Here is a 12555-nt window from a genome sequence, read left to right as displayed (position 1 = left end):
GCTCTTGAACTGAATTTTATGGTTTAAGAGCAAAGAACATGATATTTAATAAATAAAGGTAACACTCAGAACGTTAAAAAAACGCCCCTTTGGACGTAATTTAAAATCTGAAACATTTCAGTTTTTTTTTTACTAGTATTTTTTTTTTTTTTTTTTTCCCTTTATTTAGTTCTTTATTCTCCGAATACCGGCAGGTGTTGATTCCGATTGCGAAATATAACATATTGAAGAATTATGCCGCACATATTGCGCAATAACGTTTGCGGTATTTTGCATTGATAATTAATTTTGATGTTCAGTCTGAGATTTGTTTATGAACACTTAAAAGAGTTTTACTGTACTTTCTAAGCAGAATATTTCTCAGTTCCGTTGGTCTATTTTTATATGATGCACATATCGAAACGTCAAAATCATTTATTTGGCCGAGAAATCTAAAGAACGGCTACAATCTCCCTCGCTCCTCTTTTTCCAGTTACTATCTGGAATATTCGGGAATTTCCGAGAATGCGGGTTAGTTAAGCTTTTAGTGTTAAAGGATGACTGGATGAAGCAATTTCCCGTCTTCTGATTTCAGAAATGTGCCTCTTTTTTACTTAAATTACTTTGCTTGGAATATATGTTAAGGGAAAACTGTTATGCAATGAAAATTTAGAAAATGTTCAGAATTTTGATTTAAGTTAAATTATTTAAATATTAATATGAGTGGAAAAATAAATTGTATTTATTATTAGGTGCCAAATGAATGCAATTAATATGGCTTTTTATTATTTATTTTCTATATTTTCAACTGAAATATCATCATTAAATCTTGTAATATAGTTTAGTTCTGCATAGTTTTTTTTTTCTCTCGTAAACTAATTCTGTAAATTGAACTGTCATTTAAAATTTAAAAAAAAAAAAAAAAAGTTAATTGTTTTCCATTGTTGAGGTAATGCTCATTCTCTTAATAAATATTGCATTGCTCATATTTTAAATTACAAGTCTAATTTTTCTTTTAAGGTTATGCAGTTGTGTATAATGTAATTAGACAGGTGCTTATTTTTTCCTTAAAATGTGCTTGAAAAGTGCTTATAGGTGCTTACTTTTTTTAACTAAAATGTGGCTATGAAGCCCTGTACTTAGACTTCTACATATTGTCCCACTCTCTCTTCTTGGCCTTTGACCTTTTTTCTTGTTAATGATATGGCTCAACTTGAGATGAGTTTTGAGTTGTGTCTGTTAATGGCTACCTGTTTGTCTTGATTTTTCATCTTTATGCCTGTGAGACACTCAAATGAGATCTCTTAGTATTTCTGCAGGTGATGTTATTTAACATGCTTTGGATATCTGCTGTCTTTATTCATGCCATTTTGTTGGATCTTCAGTTAACAATTTGGTTGATACTGGAATGAAAGTTGAGAGGATCTTTTCTCCTTGGCAATTTCCTCATGGAGTGTTTGTGCTCAGAAATGTGTGCTGGAATTTTTTCCATCATGAATTAAGTCTTCAAAGTCCTTTGAGGTCAAAGCCATGCTTTGAGGTTAGATACAGCCAAATGAACTTTGTTAAAAGTGTTGCCAATAGACAAAACATGATGATAGTTCTTGTTTGTTGACAGTAACAGTAAAGCCGGATTAAGATATTTAAAGGCCTTAACACTAGAACCGTAGATGGGGTCATTTTGACCCAAAAGCAATTTTGTTTTTGATTTTATCAAACAGTTACTAATGGAATTGAAAAAAATTTCTTGACTTTTCGTATTTTTATACTAATAATAATCTGTGAAAATATGATACGTTAAATACTTATCTTTTTTTTTTTTTTTTTTTGTTGTTGTTTGTTTTTATTACTTGTACCTAAAACTGCGGAATGGGCCATTTTGACCCATTATAATCACAAGTACTAAATTTGCAGTTCAATGTTTCCTGGAATGGGAAAGGCTTTTTCAGTCTTCTTTCCATTTCCCAGATGTAAGCAGACAATACTTCAAGGTCAGTAGATTGTTCCTGTTAACAGAAGAGCAGCTGAGAATTTTGTAGTAGTAGTAGTAGTCAGTGTTGCAGACCTCCCTCCCCTCCCGTTATCATTCCATATGTGAAAAATGCCCCTGATTAGCGTATTCAAGGAATGTTTTCTCTCCAATGTTTTTTTGTTTTGGCCTATTGAATGGAATGTATTGCAATACTACCATAGCCAATGTGGTAGTCTAATGGGCGCACATCTGATTCTTTATGACTGCACAACTGGTTGTTGGCATTGCCTTGAAGATAAATTGAGTGTACCAGTCTGTTCGATTTTGACCAATGGTTATATAATTAATTCATGGAGGCTACTTATAGATGAGCCTATGCTTCCTCATATCAAAAATTGTACAGAGGAAGAAGCTCACTGGCAACTGGGAAAAAATGAATGGTCAACAACTTTGGACGAACTCGATGCTTTTATATCAATTTTGTATGCTCGAGGTATATACGTTGCATATAATCTAGAGCTTGATAGTCTGTGGGTCCACATTTTTTCCGTGATACTATGTCTTTGATCCTTTTTTCCGTGATACTATGGCAAGAGATAGATTCAGAGAACTCAAATTTCTGTGATTCGTCAAAAAAACTACACAATCTGAACACCTTTAAACAGATAAATTCTGTTTCATTTCTGAAGTTTGGAAGAAATTTATTGAAAATTTGATAACTTGCTATAAACCAGGACCATATATAACTATTGATGAACAGCCGTTTCCATCTAAAGCCAGATGTCGTTTCACACAATATATGTTAAGTAAACCAGATAAATTTGGTATCAAGTTTTGGAGTGCCACTGATGTTGATGGTAAATATGTGCGCAATGGTTTTCCATATTTGGGTAAAGATGAGGAATGTCCTGAAAACCTATCTCTGTCCGAAAACGTCATTTTGCGTTTGATAGAACCTTTTGAAAATAAAGGAAGAAATATCACTACAGATAATTTTTTCACTGCACTAAATCTTGTTAAAAATGAAGAACACTAATTTAACTGGAATGATGAAAGGAAGTCTGAAAGAAGTACCTGAATGTTGTGAAAAAAGTAAAGATGCGTTATACGATACATTGTTACTGGAGCATGATGATATAACTTTGATAGTTTATCAGGGAAAAACCAGCAAAAATGCCTTCTTATTGAGCTCCCTTCATCCCACAGTTGATATCGACAATAATCACCCCAAAAGCTTCCAGAAAACAATATTTTATAACTCCACAAAATTTGGTGTCGACATTGCCGACCCAATGACTCTGAAATCTTGACTATAAGAAACTAAATATTTCTATTAAAGTTGTCTGTATATTTTACTAACTGTATACAATATTCCATATTGTAATATCTTATTATTTTTATCACTTATTATAACAATTTAATGTTAAAAATTAATAAATGTCATTGCCAAATAATTGCAGTGCACTTTTAGCATAACAACATGGGTTTTATTAATTGGGATCAATTTGACACAGCCTGCAGTTTTAAGTATACCGAAACTTTGCACTTTTGCATTCCTATAAGCATTTATCCCTGTTTTCCTCCATTCCTTCTCTTAGTCTGGATGCACCATATATTCCAGGGTAAAACTGCAATGTTAAATATTTTATGGTGCCCCCTTTCCTTGAGTCCTTAACGACCTTTTTGTGGTGCCCTAAGCATATATATATTGCTTCATGGTTAATCTAGCTCTGGGTCAGTCCAATAAAATCTGTGTGACGTGTTTGCTTTAATATACAATTTTTTGAGTATACCCTCACATTTTTCTTCCTTTCTGACACATAAAATGAATCTGTGAAGCATGTGAATTCATATCTACTCACACACTATAGAAGGTGATGGAAACTTTCATTCTTTGCTTGTGCAACCTCTGTACAGCAAAAGGTGGACATTTTGAAAAGACTGTGATGTGAGACAATAACTCTTCATAGAAGACGAATTCGTAAAAAATGTCTTGAACTCCACTCTTTGGTTACAACGCTACCTGTTGGCAATATTTGTGAGTATCGAATCATATGTAAGATATTTACTGCTTTGAATATAAACATGCCATTTGTTTCATTCTTCTATTTATCTTTGTTCAGAAGTAATTTAATTTTAAAATCAGGGGCCGATTAGTGGACATGCTGTATGATGAACTAAACAATAGAGATGCTTCTGGGATTCTTCAAATTATCTTTATAAAATTTTGTTGCCAAATTTGCTTGTTTGATATGAGCCATCAAATTTGCGAGATTATTTGAATAACAAAGTAAACTATTAGAAGCCTAGAAATTTGCAAGATCTTAGTCGGCACTCTAAATAATCTGGAAAGAAACAACTGCTGCCATGTGGAATTGCTCCAGGGAAAATGGTGGCCATTTCACACTGTAGTATGTGAATGTACTGCATTTATGTACAACTGAAACAAAATAAAGTATGATTTTTACTTCCTTGTATATGAAGTAAAGGAAGTTTAGTAATCTAAAAAAATTCCAGGTATCATACTTCAACGATTCATTTCGACGACTATTGAATACAATTTAATGACGGTTTTGCGTGATATCTGTATGTAAGGACAGAATAAAGAACTCTTTTTTTCCCCCCAAACGAATTATAAAACTGATTAAAATGGATTCAAAAGAGATTTTTCTCGTGGTGTCTGTATGTAAGTGTGTCGCATAACTCAAAAACAAGTAGCCTCAGATTATTGAAATTTCGTATGTATGACTGCTATAACATGTAGTTGTGCACCTCCCTTTTTGGTTGCAACCACCCACACCAAAAGTATTTAAATAAATATATACATACAGGGTGGTTATAATTAAAGTTCCACTTTCAAATGGTCATAAGAGGAAGCCTAGACCAAATATTATCAAACTTGGTAATTGTGTAAAAGAGGTCATGGGAATTAATTTGCCGTGAAAGAAAAAAGTTAAAAAACATACCACTGGGGGGGAATGGCACTGTAAGCAATATAGTTAAATGAAATAAGGGTCGGAATCTAACTTAACCTTTTGTTACACAGGTTTAACATGTTGTATACCCTTAAGAAACATTGATCTAAATAAAATTACCATTTAAAGGAGTAAAAGTCGAGTGCGCCATCCATGTACCAGAGAACTTCGTCTGTTAAAACCACAAATTAGCAATTAGAAAATCTGAGATCGCAAATGTGCGGTGTTCTGAAAATTTTTTTCTTACAGATCTCCATTTTGTGATTTTTGAAGCCTGAATTCGACCCTAAGACATGAAGATATGGGTTTAAAACATTTTTAATCGTTTCTAAACCAAAATTGTGGGATGAGACAAAACCTGCAGTGGCTTACAGTTGGCTTTCGGCATGAAGAAGCTAATGATTTATACAAAAAATTTAAACAATTTGGCGTAAATGAAAGATGCGATACATCGACATGTTCGTAACATTCCTCCTGATATGCTAAGAGCTGCTGTTCAGAATGCAGTAATACAATTTAACTTGCCTTCGGAAAATGATGGACGCCACATTGAACATGCTTTGTAACAGGTTTTGGAAATTGATTAAACACATTTTAAACCTATGTCTTAACGTCTTATTTTGTTTAACAATATTGCACACAGCGCCATTTCCATCCCTGGTGGTGAAATTTTGAAGTTTTTCACGGAAAATAAATTCCCATGACTGCCATTTCAAGATTACCAAGTTTGATAACATTTGGTAAAGTAGTTTTCTTTTTATGACCATTTCAAAGTGGAACTATAATTTTAATCCACCCTGTATATACCCACTCTTTTACTCGGCTTTTGTGAGCTCAGTTTTTTTATTATGTGTTGGTAAATTGCACATTTTCTGCTTTAAAATGATTGAATCATGTTGTTCTTATCTTCCTATTAAGGCTTTTAATCAATCTGCATGCAATAGTTGTAGAATTTTCAACAATTTAAAAAGCTGTTTCAAGTGTGGCTAAGCCTAATTTTTCTTACCATAGCAGCCATATTTGTTTACTGCAGAATAGTGAATTAAGTCTTTCTGCACCTTCAGTGTCTTTTCGTGGAGTGGGACCAGAAGGGTTGGTTTACTTAATTATGGCAAAGCACACTAGGACTGTCTGCCTAAGGGGAGGGATGCATTCGTGGAGGACTTTCTATGGGAAACTGGCTCGTATACACGTTACACACGGGGAAAACCACGGAAACGCCCATGCAGCCAGCCCGTTCGCGGGATTCAAACCTCGGACCGAACTACCAGTTTTCAGCGACTTTACCGCTCGGCCGCTGGTGGGCACGGGACCAGAAGGAAACTTTTAGTTTTGTGCACTGAAAAATTTGCCTGCTGGCCGAATTTCTTGTTTTTGCGCAGTCTAATTTTGTAAAAAAATTTTTTAAAAAATTGTTTTAACTGTATTTGGTGTTTTATGTTTTTCTATATCTTTCAATTTTTAACCTTTTACATGCCAAACTATGATGCGAAAGTAAAATAAACATTTTGTTGTGAAAAATTGATTTAAAGTTCAAATATAAGAATTATGAAACAAGAAAAAAAATTTTTTAAAAAAAATTAATGATTTATGACATGTTTCATAAATGGAACATTGGTGGGAAGCAGTTAGTTTTTGATTATCAACATTCTATGTTATTCTCTAGTTAGGAACTTGTGAAAAATCTCAACTGGAGATAAAGTAACTAATTCGGGAAACTCTTTGCAAATATTTTCAATGCTGTCAGTTTTTAGAATTTTGTTAAAATTTAAATTTTTCCATCTGATAACTTTTCCTGCTACAGATTTTCACTGTGTATGGATAGCCATTATTAAAGCACAACATGCATATTTTATAACCAAACTGAATTAGTTTACATCGGATGAATATTTTAGCCAAATGATGACCATCGATTCATCTATACTTAACTTAAAATGGAAGATGCCGAACTGTTGAAAGTTTTTTTCCAGTTCCTCATAAAAAGGAAAAACTTTTCCTGTCTTATCTCCTAATGCCAACTTAGTATTATCTATAATATGAAAATATTTTTTCAGTTTTCGAAATCTATTTCTTGGCATTACAGAAGAAACTACTGGGACAGATAAATCTTCTTGAGTGCTCCAGTATAAATCTTCGCTGGGTACTCGATGATACCCGCTAAACAACAGTAATCCAAAAAACTGTCCACTATCGTTTTCATCTACAGCTAAAACTTTTCCTTTCTGCATTGCGTAAAGACCTGTCATATTTGCTAAATGCAGCAAATATTCTCTAGTTAGGAACTTGTAAAAAATCTCAACTGGAGATAAAGTAACTAGTTCAGGAAACACTTTGCAAATATTTTCAATGCTACCAGTTTCTAGAATTTTGTTAAAGTTTAAATTTTTCCCTCACCAATGTTTTTCTCTTTCGCATTTAGTTTTCGCTTCAAATTCTTCCTTCCCTTTGAAGATGAAGGTTCTTGAGGATTTCTTGAGATATTTCATCATCATTTATTTTATTAGAAATTTCGAATTTCCACACACATCTGCTGGCAGAAAAGGCTCAAAAATATCTTCATTTACATCTTCCTCATCTGTCAAACATCCAGTTTCTTCTGGAGGCAGTTGACAAATATCAATACACTCTTCATCATCTGATATTGTAGAAAAATATTCCAATGTTTCTTTAATAGTCTGAAATGCTTTTGAATGAGCCATCTTATCAGCGTAGCGTATCTTCACAAACTGGGAAGAAAAAAAAAAAGCAAACAAAGGGGAAAATAATGAAATCCATACTCCAAAATATACGCCTTTTTCACCGAGTCATAAACAACCTCTAGCGTCTAGCCTATCAAGAAACGCCACATGCTTTTCTGTAGCAGCTGTGAGTAACTCACTTCACACCCTTATGGGAATGTGTGAAAGGTGAGGAGGGGGATATACGGGAGTCAAAAAACAGATTAACAGTCATAAACATCTATTTTCCACATTTGGAAAAAATCTTTCTCCATGCCTCTACTCATGGCAATCAAAGTAATTTCATCATGTTAAAAAATATACCTTTACATGCCAATGTTCCCTTTCTGGAACATCCGCATTTCTTACCTCATAGTAAAAAATAATAATCATCTTTCTATGATAACTTACTGTCTATGCATAAAATGATCCTTTTTAAATATCCTCATTGAGTTTTAGAAACATTTGTTGAATTTTTAATTTTATATGAATTTCTGAATTTTGCTCTTAGAAAAGAAGGAAAAAAGTTGAAATAATGAATTTTTTTTATCAAGATAATTTTTCTTTTAGAAGAATTATATTGCTACTAAACCATCAATCCATATTTACTTTCCATGTAATAATTTATACAAAGCAATATTAATAAAACTGTTTTTTTTATGAAATTTTAAATTTGATGTTCCATTTATAGAACATTTGACGTGTAAAAGGTTAATGAAGATATTTTGAGTTTTTGTGTACTTTTGCCTTGCTGTGAAGTGAGAACTGAATGAGAAATACATCTCTAATAAAATTTGAGGAAATAAAGAGTTTCGTATTAGCAGCAAATATTGTTGCCAGTCTCTGACAGAGGAGAATGTTTATGAGTAACGCATGCACATTAGTTAAGTGGTGCTGAATCATCTGTGAAAATCTGCTTCTTTATTTGTTTAATTTTTTTATACATCGTTTTAATTTATTAGAGTATTTGAATAGAACATGTGGGAATGATTAGATAATTCTACAGATGATATAATTTTGGTGCATTCTGAGTTATAAAATGAATGAGATGTAATGCTGTTAAGTGAATCTAGCACCAGAGTATCGCTATGGTAAATAAATATAGTGAATTTTAAAAAGTTCATTTATTCTATTGTGGTTTATGCGCTATCGAAGAAGTAGATTTAATTCAATTCAATAAGTTTAAATGAAATGCAGGAAAAATGTGTATAATGTAATATTCCGTACAAGGAAGTCGTGGTGTTCACATCAAATTTTTTAGATTAGAAAAGAAGGAAAAAAGTTGAAATAATGAATTTTTGAATTGTATTATGTAAATACAGATATCTGAAACTTGAGTGCAACCCTTTAGGACAAAATGCACCAATATGTAGTTGGTACTATAAAAATAATTTTATTTATTCACATATTTACATATGATTAAAAGTATTTAGCTTTCTTAACATTTCTCTGACTATCATTATAAGAATCTTTATGCTTTAATTTCTTTTGCTTCTCCTGTATCAATGCCAGATTTCCCTCTGTTTTCTTGAAATGAGGATCTGATGGATCAATATTAAACAAATGTGAAGTGTATATAGCTGAAAACCTTGGATCATTTACATCACACTGGAAAGAAATAAAAAAATTTATTTTATCATTCTCTGTCAACACTGAAAAAATATTAAAAATCATGTGTTTTTCTGGTATGAATAAATTCTGTCGGGGTATTTCAGCCCCTTTTGATATTTCCAGTCAATAATCATACATAATTTAGAAAAACAATTTTTGAATGACATAACTTTTTTAACATTTTATAAATTGAAGTAAAATAGAAGCAAACCTTAAAATCTTCAGATTCACATAATTTCGATTTCTTCTTTTCTTTTTTCTTTTTAGATACATTTTCTATAATATCTTTTCTCCGAGAATCAGAGAGTAGAGATAATTCAGCCTACAAAAATTATGATGTTTTATATTCATATTCATAAATAACTGCTCATAAAATGTATTGAAAATAATTGTACAAAAATACATCACATTTTAGATTTCATATTACAGACAATATTTTATGTCATGCTAAATCTATATGAATATAAAGTAAATGGCATTTGTTACATTGGCATTTACATTAGGATTGCATTTTAAAAACATTGACAAATATAATAAAATAGTTTTCTCTCATGAAAAATGAAACATTGAAATATCAAAATATTCCTGATCTAGGTGCAGAGTTTTCACTGAAATTCAACTTTGATTTTCCTATTCTTCTATGAGAAAATGGGACAATTTCCTGAGCAAGTATAATGAACTGGTTATGAAATTAAATATATTGTTGTTACTTATGGTCACTTGTCTGACAGTAACATCGGCTCAAGGCCACGGAATACTTTGTGGCAAGGGTCCCTATCGTTGCAACAGCCTTAAGCAGCATACAGGTGACAATGCTATTTAGCTTAGTTCCGCCCCCAATTTTGACAGACAGCACCCCAGGAGAATGGGTCCAAGAGTCTCCCACCCCTCTCCCCTTCCACCAAACCACATGTGAGGACTCTCAGCTCACTGCATATTTAGAGTGCCTTTATGTCGCACACACTATATACATTTACAAACATCCATGCCTTCTGCAGGATTCGAACCCGAGCCCTTTGGCACAGCAGTCGGGAACACTAACCAGTAGACAGGCTGGGCGGCGAAATTAAGTATGAATAACTGAATAATTTTATTTAACTACAAGATACAATGAAATAAGCATGAACATCCTAAAATTTTATTTGATTCATTACTGTGAAGGTAATGAAAGAAAGTGTAGGAAACATACAATTAAAAAAAATACTTTTGTAAAATATAATATCAAATTCTAGGGGAAAAACATTATTCATTTGTGAAGGAAAAAGTAGCAAAAGCACATATTTGCAATAAATATTACTCCTTACGGTGTTTCAAAATAAAACTATACAGCTAAGAATTGCACTGTACTGTGGGAGAAAAATGTGTAAATGATATGGTTATTGATTTTAACATAAAACTCTACAGCATAAAGACTTCTAAATTCCACTAATGATTTTTAAATAAGGCATTTACTAATGAGAATGTGTCAGAACAGTAACAATGGAAGAATAAACAACAGCTTTCAAGGCAAGCACACAGGAGAGCTCTGGGTTGATTAACTGTTTCAGATAAGAGTTAAGCTAAAACATTTTGAAACATGGTACATTAGAAAGCTGCACATCAATATGAGCATTAATAATTGACAAATTTAAACATTTATTTAGTACTGATTTTTTTCCCCCTTGATGTGTTTCTACAGAGATGGCATTTACTTTTTCAGGAGCAAATTATTTCACTGAATAAAATTTATATAAAAATTTCCCTTTAACAATATCAAGTCCACTTCCACATGGACAAACTTAATGCTACAATATGAACATAGCATCATAAATTACATGACTGAATGAGTAAGTATCATAAACTACATTTTAGGCATAATTTACTATCTATATTTAAATTTCAAATTTTAATGATAAGGAAAACAGGAATAAGATTCTAAAGTTATTAAATAAAACTTACTAATTGTTTTACATCTCGTTCTTCCATTTTCTTCTCTACAGGTTTCTTTTCTATAAGGTAATAACATATATGTATATGATTTTTTTTTAAAGTAAGAAGAACAAAATGGTGAGCAGAGGGTACTTCACAAAAAAATCAGTAACATATCATTTTTATACATCCAGTACTCAAATAATAATCAAATAATGATATCTCAAATCCAATTTTGCAATTTGGCTTAAATTTTTATTAGGTAACAAATTTCTTAATAAAAATTTAAGCCAAATTGCAAATTTGGAAAGTAACAAATTATGTGCATATGCCTATTGTATTTAACTGACTAAGCTTATGTATTTTCATTTATCAAACACTAATTGCTTAGCTTTATAAAGAAACCAGTTTTGAAAAATAACAAAGTACATGATTTTTCAAAATCACATAGTGTTTAATGTGATTGTGAACTGATGTTGAAATACTTTTTCATTGTATTGTTCATTTCATTTCAAGCAATCTTATACAAAACATAAATATTTGCCTGCTCAAATTGAAAGGCTTCTAAGTGTAACAAGTGATTTTTCATAAATAAGTAAAAACACCCACTCATTGCAGACATAAGATAATATTACTGAATTAATTTAATTTGTGGATATCTATACGCCTTTTCTTTTTTTCAAAACCAGTGATGGTTCTTTAGCAAAATCATATTTCCAAGAAAAGTAAAATAATCTTTGATAAGAGAGAAGAGCTGTGCCAGAAGATGACAAGTATATCACTAAGAAAAATGGAGCTGTAATTTTTACACATTAATAATAAGCTTGAAGAAATTTATAGAAAATAACCTTTTAGTGGGTCATAACAAGCTAACTAAAATCAGCTATTAGTTATTTTCTGTATAGTTAAAAAACTAGATGCCAATGACATAAAACTTCGTTTTATATATTTTTTGTAAATCCATCAGAGAAGAAATTTCATTCACTATTTTGTAACTGCATGTATATGTAAGCAATTTTTTTAAATATTATATAAAAAGCTTAACACAGAAGCCTTAAATATGATCTATATCTGGCAGCATTTCAGAAATGAACATTTGAGTGAGGGGAAGTACCACATACAAGCAGACTTTTAATCCATACAGATTTTTTTCACTAAAATCTTGGAAACATTTTTAACTGTTGGTATTGATTAAATTAATAAGAATGTATTGCAAATAGCATGGAAAAAGTTTTTAAGGCTACAGAAACGCTAAAACACGGATTGATTTACTTACTCCACACACTTGCTCAAGTGTTCTTGATATTTTAAGAATCAATATCTTGTTAGATACCTGACTTAGACTGGCTATTTCAATATATGGTTAGCTTGAATTGTCTGAAAGCTGTGACCC

At 31.7% G+C, this 12555-nt stretch overlaps 1 protein-coding gene across 1 annotated transcript in view; it reads right to left on the bottom strand.

Annotated features, from left to right (window-relative positions):
- Positions 1 to 9013: 9013 nt before the first annotated feature.
- Positions 9014 to 12555, bottom strand: part of LOC118198835 (ESF1 homolog) — an 82738-nt gene continuing 79196 nt past the window's right edge. The window contains exons 10-12 of the mRNA XM_085811153.1: positions 11193 to 11242; positions 9466 to 9576; positions 9014 to 9251 (exon numbers count right to left, since the gene is read on the bottom strand). Coding sequence (XP_085667279.1) covers positions 9063 to 9251; positions 9466 to 9576; positions 11193 to 11242 — 350 coding nt within the window. The 3' untranslated portion in view covers positions 9014 to 9062. The remainder of the gene's footprint in view (positions 9252 to 9465; positions 9577 to 11192; positions 11243 to 12555) is intronic.

Source organism: Stegodyphus dumicola, chromosome 2, assembly GCF_044657685.1.
Source record: "Stegodyphus dumicola isolate Sdum_Otavi_A_Nest chromosome 2, ASM4465768v1".
In the NCBI taxonomy this organism is placed as follows: Eukaryota; Metazoa; Arthropoda; class Arachnida; order Araneae; family Eresidae; genus Stegodyphus; species Stegodyphus dumicola.
The sequence above is the reverse complement of the archived record's forward strand: the minus strand, read 5'-3'. Positions and strand labels throughout refer to the sequence as shown.